Source organism: Pteropus vampyrus, unplaced genomic scaffold, assembly GCF_000151845.1.
Source record: "Pteropus vampyrus isolate Shadow unplaced genomic scaffold, Pvam_2.0 Scaffold20, whole genome shotgun sequence".
Classification (NCBI taxonomy): Eukaryota; Metazoa; Chordata; class Mammalia; order Chiroptera; family Pteropodidae; genus Pteropus; species Pteropus vampyrus.
This window is the reverse complement of record NW_011888801.1, coordinates 12362832-12379645: the sequence shown is the minus strand read 5'-3', so window position 1 is coordinate 12379645 and position 16814 is coordinate 12362832. Positions and strand designations below refer to the sequence as shown.

The 16814-nt window shown below is 34.5% G+C and overlaps 1 protein-coding gene across 1 annotated transcript in view; it reads right to left on the bottom strand.

Moving 5' to 3' along the window:
• BMPR1A (bone morphogenetic protein receptor type 1A) overlaps positions 1-16814 on the bottom strand; it is a 170390-nt gene that overhangs the window by 31273 nt on the left and 122303 nt on the right. Inside the window, exons 3-5 of the mRNA XM_011355361.2 lie at positions 8260-8480; positions 2559-2721; positions 703-805 (exon numbers count right to left, since the gene is read on the bottom strand). Coding sequence (XP_011353663.1) covers positions 703-805; positions 2559-2721; positions 8260-8326 — 333 coding nt within the window. The 5' untranslated portion in view covers positions 8327-8480. The remainder of the gene's footprint in view (positions 1-702; positions 806-2558; positions 2722-8259; positions 8481-16814) is intronic.

Sequence of the window (16814 nt, the reverse complement as noted above, 5' to 3'; positions counted from 1 at the left end):
TGTGTGTCTGTGTGTCTGTGTCGCGGGGCGGGGGGGTGGATTCCAAACATCAGCTGAGAAGTTGATGCATGTAACCTTTTAGGTTTCTATCAAACCTGAGAATTTCTTAATAATTCAAATAATTTTCTAAAATTGCCAAAGTTTAAATTTGTATGTGTAAACAGTTCTACCTTAAGCTGCTTTTCAGAAACATTGGCAGGATCCCCTGGGGCAAAATTACTACTCAGAATTTTGAAGAGATTAAGTTTATAACCCAGAGTACTATGGGGATGTTCATAAACCATTACTAATCCTCTGATTACTCTGCTGCTGCTGTTAAAATAGCTCCACTGAGATCTCCTTACAAGGACTTACCATTTCTAAGTTGTCTCAGAGTGATACAAAGATTATTGCTCAACACTTTAAAGTCTTTTCAGTCAATTTTATAATCTACAAATAAGTCACAAGTGTGACAGTACAATTTTTTGCAGCTATAATAATTTAGAATCAGAATGACTTAAAACTTTTTTTAAAAGTAAAATAATCTGGAACTTCAATTACCACAATCATAATACTTGAAGTAAGAGCTAAGCTTCTCCCAATATAGTAGCTTACAAGAACATACAACAATGTGCAGACCAGGCACACTTCTCCTAGGGAAAATCAATGCTTTTCATGTAGCCCCTCCCTTCTTTATTCCATAGGCCCCAAATTAGATCTTACCTTACACTGAAAATCTGATCCTTCATATTTCATACACCCTGAAGCTAATGTGGTTTCTCCCTGGTCATCTTCTTCTATGATGGCAAAGCAATGCCCATTAGTTCTAAAAGAAAAAAAGAAACAAACAAAAAACTAAAAAACTAAAAAAAAAAAAAGAACAAAAAACATAACTTCATATCAGAAATTACTAAATTGAAGTTTAAATTTGACCAGGTACTGATCACCTTTAGTACCTTATTTTTTAAATTAGAATTGTATTCACGTGTAATTTATTGGCAAACGGCATGGGTTTTAAAGCAAATGAAAGCTGTCACATCTGAACTAAAACCTAAAGGTCTAATAAGAGCCCTTTTGTAAGGTGGAAAAGGATTTCTGTTAAATAAGTTCTCTAAATACGAATTATTATATAACTTCTCTTTGCTAATCACAGTCATATGACTACAGAAAGCTGATTTGTTTAAAAATATACTTAAAAATAACTTTGTCTTTTTTTTACCCATAAGATTTTCAGTATTCACATACTGTTCATAATAATAACAAAAACAAACTTTTCTGTGAAACATACAAAAACAGACTCAATGACAAAGTATACTTGGGAAGAACAGACTAAGATCCTGAGAGGCATTTTTTACTGAACATAAAAAAGAACTTTTGAACAGCTGAATTTTTAAGAAATTTACACAAATGTATTTGCATCTAATGAAATTTTGTCATTTTAATATTAGTATGTTGGAGTTTCCCCCTAATATATTCATTTAGACTTTAATGGGTAGAAAAAAACTTCCAAAAGCTTTTTGTGTGCTCCCACTTATTGTTCACATCTTTAAGTATATTGCTTCTACTTAAAAGAATCTAAGAATTATTCATTTTCTTTTTCTTTTTAGCATTATTTATTTTCTGTAAGGAGAAAATATTAAGTGTGGGGCAAATTTCTGTTAATATTGATGATTCGGTTATACTCTGGATTACTCAGTCACTAACAAATACCCGGCAGGCACTACAGACAAGAATTTTGGCAAGAAATTGCTTGGTGACATAGTGGGGGAGTACTCCTCTATGACAGATCACCTAGTCTGTCACAATAAAGTCAACCACCATCATAAGACAAACAACAAATATAAGAGGTAAGAAACTATCATATACTTTCAAGATTTTACATGTAAACATTTATGCTTTATATTGGTCACATTCAAAGAACATACAATTATCAGGACAATACAAAACAAGACATTGATTATTACCCTTATAAAATGGAGAGAACTAATTGACAGATGAGATTAGGTTCTTCAGAGAATTTTTTGGCTAGTAAACTAATTCTTCAAATATGGAATAGAATTACATGATCATATATAAATGTAAACATAAAATTAAGTAGCTAACAATGAAGTAGGAAAATTAAAATGGTTATATAAATCAGATTTGGATTGTGAAGTTTGTAAGACGATAACATAAAATTAAATAAATATAATATTCTTACATATCTGTAAAATATATCAGACAATTTAGAATTACAAGTTTTTAGTGGAATTTTCATATTTTTGGTAATGTTTTCTTTAATGAATATTAATAACTTTATGATAAAAAGATCATTAAATAAACTCAAAATGTTACACAAATACCCGATTCCTTTTATCTCATTTAAAAAGCTATATCGCAATGTTACTCTAGAAAGAAACCATGTATTACAATAGTAACACATGTTCCTATATACAGTACAAAAAGCTTTTTGGCTCTTTGGAAAGACATGATATATATAAAGTTAAAAAAAAAACTTAGACAATGTAAACAATTCTTAAAATGCCACTAAATGCAACCCTATTCTCCCAACTTTAAGAAAGGCTGCATAATATACTTACATGCATGTGTTATTAATAGCATCATCCGGGCAGTGTCCTGAGCAATAGCACTTTAAAAAAGGCAAGGTATCCTCTGGTGCTAAGGTTACTCCATTTTCTGACTTTTTCTGGTCGGAGTCTGATTTCATCCCAGTACCATGGAGCATACTGTCTAGATTCTGCCCTATAATCATAAATAAAATTTGTAAATAAACCATTTCTGAAAAGTTAATTCTTTGACTTCAATATTCAATGAGGAAAAGTTTCTAAGCTTTCCTATCTCAATAATTGCAGCTAACGTGTTTCCTTAATTAAAATTTCATTCACACAGGTAACAGACATTTATTAATAACCTATTATGCACAGAATTACTATCTCAGGTACTGATGAGATATATAGAGATGACTATGTCACAACTTTTGCACTAGTGAAAGATAAAAAAGAAGCACAAGGAAGAATACGGTCATAATTTTTAAGAAAGGTACATGGAAGGAATTGCAGGGAAGGCCGAGATTGCCTGTAATCATTAAAAAACATACAAATTATGTTTCTTTTCTTAAACTCTTTGGTTCAAAACTTGTGACTAGCTTAAAAAAATAAGTCTTTTACTTGTGCCTCTATGCAAAAGTGGAGTTACTAAGCATCTTGCTTTGGACTTTAATTGCTTAAGTAAAGGAATTGTGAGAGCATGGGGACTAATCATTTTATCTGGTGCCTTTTATCTTAAGGTCACTGGTTCAAATCCAGACTATGCTGCCAGAAAATGAAAGTTATTCTTGCATCGGAGTCTAGTAGCCTCAAATGACAGATAATGTCATATCTGGTACAGCCTGAAAGCAGAACAAAACTAAATGTTTTAGTATTCCTTCCTCCCCTTGAATAATCTGAAATCAACTAGGCTATTCCTTATAAGGTTGATCTCAAGGGAATAAAATATAGAGACAAACAAGCATAAAAGATTAAGAGAATTGGGTATGTATTTAATTATAAATGTTAAATAAATGGCTCAAGGCTTAATAATGTGGACTTGACTTTAAATTTAGCCATACTGGTGAGATGAACTATTGAAAGAGAAGAAAAAGCACGTATCTACAAGTGATAACAGGAAAAGAATGTACTGCTAAATAAGTTTTAGTGATTCCATATCTTGAATTTTAATAATCTTCACTTAATCCTATAAATACTACAAAACTTAAAGACCTCATTTATGTTAAGATGTAAAAAAAAAAAGTGAGGAGGTGCAGGAAGAGTTATCCACTGAGCTGGAAATGAAGAAACCTGGATTCTAGTCTGCTATGGTTTAGCTAGCTGGAAACTGATCTCGTCCTTAAGAAACTTGGAATGAGGTGAAGGGGAAAGGGGTGACAAGCACATAAGTAAACACAATTTGAAAACTGATATAATACAAAGGTGTAATGTAAACAAAGGAAGGAGCTAATAACACAAATTCATCCTAGGGTATCAATAGCAATGAAATCTGAGCCACATCTTAAAGCTGTAAGATTTCAAAAAGCAGAGGCATGGATACAAAGAAAAATATCTAGCAACAGCTTCTCTGCACTCTCTCCCTAGCACCCATTCCCATGGTTAACAAATCTTTTTGCTGATGGTTCCTCAATTTATCCCTCCAGCCTCAACATGCTTCATTATCTCAAAATTAACTTGTCCAAAATGGAACTCTTTTATCCTCAAAGCTGGTTCTCCCCTAGTCTTTTGGCTCAACCTCCAAAATATACCTCATTTTTTTCCCATTTTTCTGCAACTCCACTGCTATTACCTGGACCCATTATATCAAGCAACTTCTAAGGTAAGAATCTCCACACTGATCTCTCCACTTCTGTTTTTGGCCCCTCCAGTCCATTTCCCATGTAGCAGCCAGTTATCTTATAAACATAAATTGGATCCCATCACTCTGCTACTTAAAACCAATTAATGGCATATGCACTCAGAATAAAATCCACCATCCTCCACCATGCCTACTGAGGCCCAGCAGGATTTGGACCCTGTGTACCTCTCCAACATCAACTCACAACACCTCCCATTCATCTTGCTCAGGCAAACTGGCCTTCTGTCAGTTCCTGAAACATGTCGATCTCTTTCTACCAGCAAGTGTTATTATTTACAAAGTATAAAATTAAGAGGCCTGGGGTGGGCTGGGGCTATAGATTATGTTTCAAAACAAACACATGCAAAAAATATTTCATAGCTTACATGCTTAGAAAAACATCCAAATACATATAGCTGAAAGACAGAAGTAACTGTATACAGGAACATTTATACCAGGCTCCTTTTGTCATTCATATAGCAAATTTGGCATCAATGATTTTATTAGATTTTCATTTCTCACTAAACAATTTTTCCTACTTTCCCAGAAATCTTATTGGCTTCCTTTGTATAAGAAGAGGAACTCTCCCTCCCTATTCTTTAAGATGAAACATCTAGAATATGAATCAGAAAGCAAAAGACAGGAGAGTTGTAGAGACCAGTGAGATATCAATGCATTGCATGTATGAGGTAATCGACAGTAGTTTTCCTTAATCTATGTGCTATGGAACAGTGACTACTAAAGGTTTTTTCAAAGTCTTCCCTCCTCTGAGTGGGAGTTTATATAGTACTTATCCTATTTTTTCTTCATCATTGAATACTAGGTGTGCTAGGCATCAATAATTTCTCTTTTAGTCACACATTGCTGGACCATGAAGAGTCACATCTGGACCTGATGGAGAAATCTATATACTTTCCAGAAGTCCTGGATTAGTAGCTGAGTATATTAAGTGGATGAAATTCTGGGTTACAAATCCCCTTGAGGAGAAACTGAACATTTCATATCAACATAAGCACTTTTCATTTGTGCATGGGGGAAAGGGCATTTATGATGTTAGAAAGACAAATGTGGTGCCCTACCACAGATACTGTTAGTTGTTCTACTCCCCTTTACCTGCTGGCAATACACACACACACACACACACTTTTTTTGTTTAAGTGTTTGCCCCTCTTTCATGTGATTCAAGGAAGCACAGCCCTACCCTCAGTAGAGATAATCGTATGTCTAATCTAACAATTTTAGTTCCTTTCCCTTTGCCACTGTTTACATGAGAGCAAATAATAAATTCTGTCCAATACCATGAGAAGGAAGTCTGTTGGGGGAAAAGTGGGGCCGTGCCTGGGGAAAGATTTTTTTACCAAGTGAAAAGAGACATCCATCCCTCTTCTTCCACTGAATGCCATCAACTCGAAGTTGCTCCATCTGCATGAGATGTCTGGCCCCTCAGCAGCCATATTGTGGCCATGAACTGAGTTAACGTATGGATAAACTGCTATATGGAGAACAGCACAGTTGAAATAAAGAACCTGATGAGCCAATGACTCAGTTGACTGGACTATTCTTGTGTTCGGAGTTTTTGACATGTGATCTTACATTTTCCTTACTGTTTATGCCATTTTATTTTGGGGTTTTGTTACTTATAGCTGAAAACATCTTAACTAATAAGAGATAGAATCTATTCCAGACCCTTTTAGTTGCCCCATGAATATCTATCCCTGCACATGCCACTCCCCCTCCCCAATACCCTGTCTTCCTAGTTAACAGAACTCTGATTTTGTCTGGGGGGAATATGTACCCAGCCCTAGGCAATGGATTTAGATATTAACCTAAGCTGATTGTGACAATCCTGTTTCCCAGTTTTCCAGTAGCCCTAGCAACTGTCTCAGTTTAGCTAATAAAACAAGATAAAGTCAGAGGATTAGTTTTTGGGAACACTTTTGCTTTCCTGATATATGGTCCAGTGGAGGCAAGTGCTGATCCTTTCCCCATTTTTCCTTACTCCAATGCAGATAGCAGCAGCCATTTTGTAACCATGAGGGAAAAGCCAAAAGTATCACAAAGGTGTCAACCTTGACACCATTCAACTACTGAATGAACACCAGAAAACACCTACCATCTTTGTAAAAAACCAAATCTCTATTTGTTTAAGTTGTTGGGTAATTTTTACTTAAAGCTAAATCCATTTCTAAAATTTGTGACCAAGTCAAAAACAAGGACTAAATATCTATCAGATAGTAATATCAGATGATTCATTCCTCTGTTCCAACTGAACTTTATCTCAGTGTAAAAGCACTTTAATCTATATTATAGCATTTGATGCTCAAAATACTCCTGCTTATGTTTAGGGTAAGTTTTGTTATTTCTATTTTCTAATAAGGGAACCAAGGTACAGAGAAATTTACTTTCCCAAGGCACAATTCAAGAAAAAGTTGAAGATAAAGTCAAAATCATTTCCATTAACACCATTCAAAATCATGTCCATTAACACCAATCCTTCTTAGTAATCTCTAAGAAATAACATTTTTCCCACATTGGTTTTAGTTCTTTTCTTTAAGAGCGAACATTTTTTTCTTACCATGTGAACCAACTACAAACTAATCTTTTTTGAAAGAAAATATAACAAATTTTGCTCTTTACCTGATAAATATAATTCTAAGATTTTTTTCACTTATACTTGATAACTAATTACCAATTTACATCATTTAAAAAAGTTTATTATAGAACAACTTGAATCAGGTTGGAAAATGAGACTCATATCATATTGCCTCTGTGTGAGCTATATAGATTTTAAAAAAATTAACAGGCTAGATTACTTGGGAGCGAAGTAGCAAATATAAATGTTACTATTAATTTAACTCATCTTCAAAACTACTACAGCTTTGATTGATGCTAATCAGCAAGGCATATAACAACAGATGCTAAAGTAAAGGTGTTTTATTAAATATTGTGGTGTTTAAAAAGTGGCTTTTTGCAAGAGGGCTCTATTTTAGCATGGTAATAAGGCTATTTATACCTAACCAAATACAAAGAAGCTACAGAATTCATTATGTTCACACACTAAAGTGAAATTGTTCAAAAGATTTATGCTGTTAATCATATTTCTTCTTGTTTGTAGATATTAATCCGTATCACTGTGAACAAAACATTATGAAAGAGCAATCTATAAAGTCATAAATTTAAGATAATGAAGATGTCCAATAAGTTCTATCTAAAATCCATTTGCAAAATAGTACTTTCTCTTCAGTTTAAAATACTGTTCTGATTAAACCGTACAGGAAAAAACTCATGTGCAAATACAGTCTATCTGATCCTAAAAGTAATCACAATAACTTCCTGTTTGGGAGGTCTAAGCTGTGAACACACAATAGTAAAGTTACAATGTTGGTTATAAGTAAAACTTTGAGTACTTTATGAAGAAATTTTAGTATGCGGCATACACAAGTACAATTTATATTTCTAAAGTCTTTTAACAACAATAAAATGATTTTAAAATGATTTATATTCCTATTGTATTTTAAAGAAGATATGAATTTTAAAACTAAGTTTTGAATACCTATTACCCTGTGCCTTAGGCAGTAGGTCAGGTATTTTATTTTATCTCATTTTATCCTCATAAGACCTGATGCTGTGAATCATAATACCTAACAATGCTTATGTTACAGATAAGAGAATAGGTTCAGAGAGGCTGAAGTATTTTACAATACTTGAAAAGGCCCCTATCACAATTAAGTTAAAAAATTATTTAACATATGTGTTCTTTGTCTCTTTAAAGTTATGCTGCGAACTGGGCCTAACTGTTCAAAAAGGGACAAAAAGCAATTGTTACAATGAGTACTTTTTTATATACAGAAATAAATTATTTAAAAGATAAGATTGCTTAAATGAACACCGGTTTACCTTGAACACGAGAAATGATGAACAGATAGGCTCCCAATAATCTGATATAAATATATAGCTGAGTCATTGTTCGATTCTAATGTTTCCTGTACACTGTCACCTTAAATAACTGGTCTTGTTATATCATTAATTTAAAAATGACTTTTATTCAATGAGATTTTCTTGTAAAAGGTCTCAATCACTTGACAATGACTTCAACTTCCACTTGTCTCTCCTGGTTCCTGAAAAATAAAAATATGAAGAAGGTAATATGACTGAATTCTGAAGAGTTTTCAAAACCAATCCCAGATAGAACTTTAAACAATGAAATATATTTTTAAAGATTAAAGCTATCTTTGTTTAAAAAGAAAGGCATTGTAATGCAGAAGCTTAAATAATTTAGTAATAGGTTATCACCTCTCCTGACTTTAGATTAACCATATGTAGTAAAACAATTTAAGTACACTAAATAATCTCAATGGTCTCTTCTGGCTGCTCTAAAGTAATTATTTTGTTACTACCAAAAAAAATTTCTAAATATATTAAGAATAAAACAGGAAAAGTTGAATTTAAAATACTATTCATTAATAATCTTTCAAATCTTAGCAGATATGATAAAAATATCTTAAATCTTTCTAATAATTTATTCTATAGATAGAAGAGAAAACCTATCTAGAAAATCACACATTTTAAATGTGCCATGTTCTTCATCATTAAAGCAAAACTAATAGGAATATATCTTAAAATTATTTTCCTAAAATACTGCAAAGATGACTTTATTAGGATAAAATTGAGCTTTTAATATGGATGATGTGAAACATAACCTTTAAAAATAAAGTTTAGCAATTATAAAATAGTTAAATAGATAACAGAAAAAAAAGGCTAGTTTGTATAAAGGTGAATATAATTGTTTTCCCCCATTCTGTTGGTTCAGGCAAATTGATTTTATTGACTTCAGCCTGAATTATTCCTAAATGAAAAAGATTTTATTTATTTATGATGCAATTACCCCGACATAATATCTATCATAAGTAACCTGAGCTTTCTATTTTATCTACCTAAGAATTTTCTACTTTAATTAGCACTCCAAAGTTATTTAACAGTATTTAGAAAATAAGGCTTATAAGTAAGATGTCATTTATATTGTACATTTTATATATGGCTTAGTTCTAAAATCTCTGCAATTTCTCCCTTCTCTACTATAAAATTAATGTGCTTCTCATCTATATAATGCTGAGAGAGTAAGATGTAAAGTCTAAAATATTACAGAATGACATCTGTAATGTGACAACAGTATTTCTTGGGAAAACTTATTATACAATATGGTTCTAGAGATACTTGTTCCAGGTTTCAAACTCAAAAGAAGTTTCCAATATTTTTCCAACCCTGATCTCTGTCTCTATTTCTATTTGGCTATTAAATATCTCTAAGAGGATTATACTCCACCTGTCTAAATCATCTCTAGCTTTCCTTCTTACTTCTCTAGACTAGACCTGCTTTCTCCTCCTCCACTTGCTACCACAGTGAAACGTGGTGCTGTCTAGTCACCCATACCAAAAACCCTGGCATCATTTCTGCCTCCTTTACTAGCTCCAGCTCTCACCTCCTCAAAGCTTTCCTCTATTTATTCATTCACTCACTCATTCACCAACAGCAGTTTTTGAGTACATGTTATATATAAGTAAGTGTAAGGTACTAGGAAAAACAAATAGGAGCATGACAGTTTCTGCTTCAAGGAGCTCATAGTTTTGAACAGGAAACTGATTGCTATGATTGGTTCTATCTTTCAGTGTCAGTTTCTTCACCAATTTATTTAAAACTAATATGCTGTCTTGTCTCATTGGAGGTAAAACCAAGGTATCATGCAGGGTGGTCGAAAGACTCTCAGCACCTGCCACACTCACAATCTCTTTCAAGCGGAAGGGATTATGTGTGATTCCTTCCACAGAAACATCTGTGACTCTGCTACCCTGGGCACAGTTCAATTCCTGGATCTGCCTTAAATAGGTAACCTAATCTTTCTGGGTAAGTTTCCCTATCTGTGAAACTAGAATTATATTACTAACTCATAATTCTTTTGAGAACTAAATGAGATAATAACACATATTCACCTCTATGCACCAGCACCATTATAAATGCTTGAATATATTAATATTAATTTATCAAATCATCACTACTTTATAAGAGAGATACAACTATTTTAATTTTACAGATGAGGAAATCGAGGCAAGTAAAGTTTAAGAAAGATCACACAGCTGGGAAGTGTAGAACTATAATTCTCATCAAGGACATATGCTTCCACAGTCCAGATCTTAACTGCTACCCTATACTCCCCTTCTGAATATTTTATGTATATTATATAATGTAAACTATACATTATAAAATATTTTGGAGAGCCTGCTACGGAGTAGGTGCCCAATATATGTTTCCTCATCTCATACATGTTTATTATACACTTGCCAACCAGGCACAGGAAGTTAACAGGTGCTTATCCATGAAGATCCCATCTTCAAGAAATTTTTATAGACTAAAAAATCCTACAATAACTTATATGGAGAACAGCTACCAGCCAATGAAAGGCTAAAGGTAAAATGGTTTCAAATGCCTCATTGTAATCTAACAATGGAAATCCCTAATCTTTTAAAGAAAAATGTTGAGTTTCAGCTGATTACAAACTCACTATGCTATGACAATTGCTAAGACATGAAGGCAATCTTATCAAGTATTGATTGAAGCACACTGCTATAATCAAAGAGGGTAAGTAACCATCTTCATTCCACCTAGTCAGGCCCCTTAAACACTTTAGAGAAGAATGACAGGAATGCAAAGGCTAGAAAATTGACTACACTTGAGACAATTAAAAGAACTGGGGGTCTTTGCTCACAGAGTAGCAAAGGAAAAAATGTGTGAATGTACCTTTGTCAAGGACACAACAGGCATGATGGAAACAAACTAATTAAAAGACCAGATTCCTTCCAACTCTGAAGTCCTTCATGAACGGTGTTCTTGCTATTGAATATTTACTAAATATTTATTAAGTGCCTATTTTACCTCAATCATATGCATGATTCTATATTAGACACCAAGAAAACAGTGATGAGAGCAAAAAGACCCAGCTTTCATGGAGTTCACAGTCATTAAACAAGACAATTGAGATGTTCAGATATCGAACCAGACAATACAAATGATACTCATAACTTGCGGAATATGCAAAGAAAGAAAAGTACTATGTCCTGGAGGGACATGGGCTAGTGATCTAATTTAAACTAGATGGAGAGGTCAAGGGAGCAATGATGAAAAGTGGCATTTAAGTTGAGATCTGAAGAATAAAAGAATTAGCCAGATAAAGAAGGGGGGAAGCAGTTTAGGAATAAGGCACAGTCTGTGCAAAGATCCTGAGGCACAGAAGAGCAAAGTAAGTACAATGTTTCTGAAATGTTGAGAATAAGAGGTAGTGTGGTGGGAGGGAAGGTTGAAGAGACAAAAGGCAAGGACCAAGTCGAGCAAGATCATATGAAGGAGTTGCAATTTAAATGGGATGGGAAGGCAATTATCTGGTTTCTATGTAATAGGCTGGAGAGAACAAAAGCAGAAGCAAGTAGACCAGTAAGAAGGATATTGCAGCAATCTAGGAGAAGGATAATGGCAGTTAAGATTAGGGTGGTAGTGGTACATGGATGAATTCAAGATATAGTTCACAAATAGACTCAATAGGACTTGGTAATGGGTTAGATGAGGGGAAGTAAGGAGTCAAAGAAGAGTCCTACATTTCTGGCATGAGCGATTACTCAAGTGGGGGCAAGTGGATTTTTAAAGTTGAGGAGAAGAGATCAAGTGTTCAATTTTAGACATTTGAGATTACTCGAAGGGAATTTCTAATGAGTATTTGGTTCTGAAGCTTAAAGGAAATATCTGGGATTGAAGATATAAATGTGTTGACAGCATAGATATATTTAAAGCTATGGCTCTGTATGAGACGGCCTTCTAAGAATGAAAAGAGGGCTCCCAAACACCAATGTTCATTTAAAAGTTGGATTAATGAAAACATTAATACCTAATATATTTATGGTCCAGGATCCGTTATGAACAATACTAATGTAGTTTATATTTCAGGTGTGGTATCACTGTTCACAAAAGATATTTTCCTCACAGTTAAAAAAATCTACTAAAAGATCATTGCCTGATCTAAAATATGTTCACAAGTGCTCTCAATACTACATTCAAAAAGTAGAGCCTAATTCTTTCCCTTGAATTCCCACTTCTAACAAATAAGATGGAAACAATAGAGTGTGACTTACATGCTGTAAGGGCACTAAAGCAGCCTTACAGAGAGGCCCATGTGGCAAGGAATCCAGGCCTCCTGCCAGCAGCCATGTGAGTTAGCCACCTTGGACATGGATCTGTCAGCCCCAAGGAAGCTTTCAGGGTGACTAGCTTCACAGACATCTTAACCACAATTCACTATCATCCTAAACTAGAACCATCCAGCTAAGCCCCTGGTGGATTCCTGACCCTCAGAAAATGTATAGGATAATAAATGTTGGTTGTTTTAAGCTGCTAAATCTGTTGGGCTCCAATAGATAGCATTCATTGCTATAATACAGTCATTATGAGAAATTTGCTGAAATAATAACTCTGAGTTACTGCACAATCAAAGACAGAACTCTGGAAAACACAGTTAAGAAAACTAAAAGGACTAACTGGATAATATATATAACTGACATCTTTCTTTCAAAAGAGTAACCAAAAGTGTGCTCTTTGTTTTTAAATTATATCAACAAGTAAGGCTCACACTTCTTTTGGGGGGAAAACTGCCCCTAGTTCTACACTATATACTGTAACTTTGCCCTTTTAAACTATGGATTCCATAAAGATGACATTAGTTTTGAATTCTAGGTAAAGGCACTTTTCATATAATATTAAAATAAGAGAGTGAATTCTGATGTCAGCCTATTGATTTTGCGGGGGTTAGGAGCTGAGTGTCCTCAGAATGTGCCACCCTGGCATGCAGATTACTTAGAGTTAAAAACAGTTAATGCCCAACAAACTCAAGAAGTTTTCTTTTGTTGTTGTTTTTATCTCCCTAAAGAGGTTCATATAGAAAAACATGCTTCAGGAAGGGAATCTTAGGATATTCACCTTAGCACATAAAACTTAAATGTGGCAGAGAGGATCCGAGCAAAAATCTGTTCACTGGATTCTCCTTTTGTGTCTCACTGTTTCTGGGTGGCCCTGCAAAAATTTGTTTACCAAATGTTTACTCTTTCCCATCTCTCTGTGAATTGCCTACCTCCCCTTCCTTAGTCTAAAATGACATATATATATCTGATTTTGCCTCACTGCCTTCAGAATTTTCATGTCTACCTGAATTCCCCTATGCACGAATTAAAATTTGACTTTCTCCTGTTAATAAGCTGTATGTCTTCTGAATTATTGACCAATCAGAAGAACTAAATAGGTAAGGGGAATGCTTCCCGGTCCTGACAGTTTCAAATATCAGCTCTGGTATATTTCTTTGCTATGTAATTTTGGGGAAATTTACTCAAGTTATCTGGGTCTCAGTTTCCTTAGCCATAAAATGGGTATAATGTTACTAACCCAACTGAGTTAATATTTTGCACCTTGATATTAAATATTCAATAAATAATAGATCAGTTTTATTACTGATTGTTAATAATATAAATGCTGATGACTTTCCATGTATTTGTTCCATAATAGTAACTGTTCCTATAATTATGATATAGCAAAATAGTAACCATTCTTGAAACTATTTCATAATTCTAACATCTGAAAATAAAATATTTTTTTAATCCTAGAATAATTTATCAGAATTTTTATGTTAAAATTAAAATTATCTAATCTTGCAATGTTAAGAACGTAAGGAAATACAGACATTTGAAATACTGCATAATCAAAATTTTAAAATGATGCTGGCATTTAAAAGTTATTATTAAATAGTTCAAATAGGCATCTAAATAAAGTTCCTTCACAATAAACACAGATTGGTGTAGTTTCCTCTTCAGGAAAATAATATTAAGGCAAAGTTACTCAATAAAGTATAAATAATTTCTTTTTAAACAAAAAAAAATACAGCTTTGTAAACAGTAAGAAGACTGAACCAATAGCTCAATCAGAATTTAAAAAAAAAAAAAAACAGGAAAAGGCTGAAGTCAGCTGAAAAAACAGAATAAAGTCATTCTTTCCTCTTCCTGTTAAGCCCCCCCACCCTTAATTTTTTATTTTCTATTAGTGAAGTTCGGGAATTTTCAACAAGCTGGCCTGCCGCCAATTCCATCAAGCAATAAGGAGAAGACCCCCAACCCCCTCCACCCTGCTCCAAAGGTCCTTTCCCCTAGGCAGCCCCAGGCGCCGGGTCTGACGAGCTTTCTGAGAAAGCCTAGACTCACAGCAGACTTTCTGGCTCCACAGCCATTGTTTGCACGGCTGCTTTGCTCCTTATCCAGGGCTTAGATTAGCATAAGAATATTGTCTTTTCCCTTAACAAGCAACTCATCCATTCCTTCCCCATTTCTAACCTCCACCCCCATCAATTCCTAAACTAATACATACACATATGACTGGAGCGACACTACTCATGGTTATTTTTATGTGAATGTAAAAAACAATCTCACCCCAATCTAAACATAAACCCTTAAGAAAACAACATGCTTAAATAGTTATGTGACCATATCTGTGGTAATAAACAGGAATCTCACCAAAAAGCCTGCCTTGGAATCGATGCTGTGAGAACTTATGATGGGTAAGACATTCATAATGAGGTCGTTGGAAAGTCTGAAAAGGAGCGATAAGAACCAACTATCTAGCTAAATTCTGACCTATAGCAGGGTTGGGTAAGTTCTACTTTGTAAAGACATTTCTAACTGCCACATCTTCATCACCTAGAAGTCACTTATTTCATCATCACCCCTGATATTACTTTCCAACTACACTTTACCTGTCCCCAACACTCAATTATTTACTCAAAACAAATTTAATACATTTGGTATTTCTGCTTAATCATCTCCTCTTTATTCAAAACCTTTCACTTTTCTTCTATGCCAAGAGACTATTAGCCCTAACACAAGTATAAATTCTTCTGTGGATAAAAAAAGGGGTTCTATGGAAAATTAACCTCACAGGGTGATCTGATCATAAATTCCTAACTGGGCAGGTCACAGTGGGTAGTCACACTCCAGGCCTGTGAAAGGTTTTAAGCCAGCCCTGTCTATTGTCTCTGTGCATCTAGGTTAGTCAGACATGAGCAATGGGGGAACAAAGGAATGAAGGCTCAGACCAGAGACAGCCCAAAGAACACCCCATTTGTAGTTAAAGAATCACTCCTGCATCCTGAGAGAAAAAGGACTCTGGAGGACCATAAACTTGTAGTTGGTTTAGTCCAGCCACAGAAGTTTGTGCAGAAGGTACTACCCTAACCTGCCCATAACCTCAGCCACATTATACCATCATTGTAATACCATGCCTGTGCCCAGAAGTTCACGAATCTAATTATAACAGACTGAATTTTGGGTAAGCACATGCAAGGGAGTTATATAATAACCAAATGTCAATCAAAATGACCTCGTATGCCAATCTCCTAGGAACACCTTTGTAATGACCCATCACGGCCCTAATATAGTACAGATCTTCCCACTTCTGGGTTGTTAAGCCGCCTTCTCTGAAAATCTGCTCCTCCTTTAGAGCAGGTTTTTATCTTTTATCTTTTATCTTTTCACCTCCCAAATTCCACAGGGCTACAGCCTTCCTTAGTATGGCTCATCTCCTTCTAAAATATACTTTTAATAAATCTTACTTCTTCTAAACTTCGCTGTGCTGGAATTATCTCTGCATTAGCGAAAAGAACTGAGAATCTCCTGTGTTAACCAGGGCAGCACCAGAGTTGTTCAGGTCATCCTATACCCTGTACGGTAACACCACCTTTGAAATAAGCCTTAACCACCTTTAGGAAAGCACATAATCTTGCTAACTATCCTGTAATCCAGTTCCTGCCTTGCTTTCGCCCACCTTCATGTAACCTTCTTTACAATCCCTACAAAACTGTTATTGTCCAGAGCATCTGAGATCTTGTCATCCTCCACTCCCATACATTGTCAGTTTGGCTCAAGTAAACTCTTATAAAAATTCTGTACAGGTTTGAATGCATCTTAACGTTAACTCTTTTTAAGACCGAGAGGAAAGACAAACTAGTATGGCATTATATATACATGATGCATTTATAGATCTTATATTCTTCACTAGGGGTCTCAATATTAGATGCACAATAAATACTTCTTGGTTTATGAAGTAGTTTAAAAAACATGAGATAATCTATTTTCAAAAAACCATTCACCTTTGTACTACAAATTCCCTAAACTGGTTTCTCTAAAGCTTTTTAAATTATATTAAACGAACAAACAAACAAAAAATACCTTACAGATAATTAGAACTAGATGATGCTAATAAAGCAAATTTTGGCACATCTGTGCTCAGAAGAGATTCTTAATGCCAGCTGTTAATTGAGGGGCTCTGGGTGTTATTCTTCTGTCTCTCCTCTGGAATAAGCACAGATGACCAAAAAA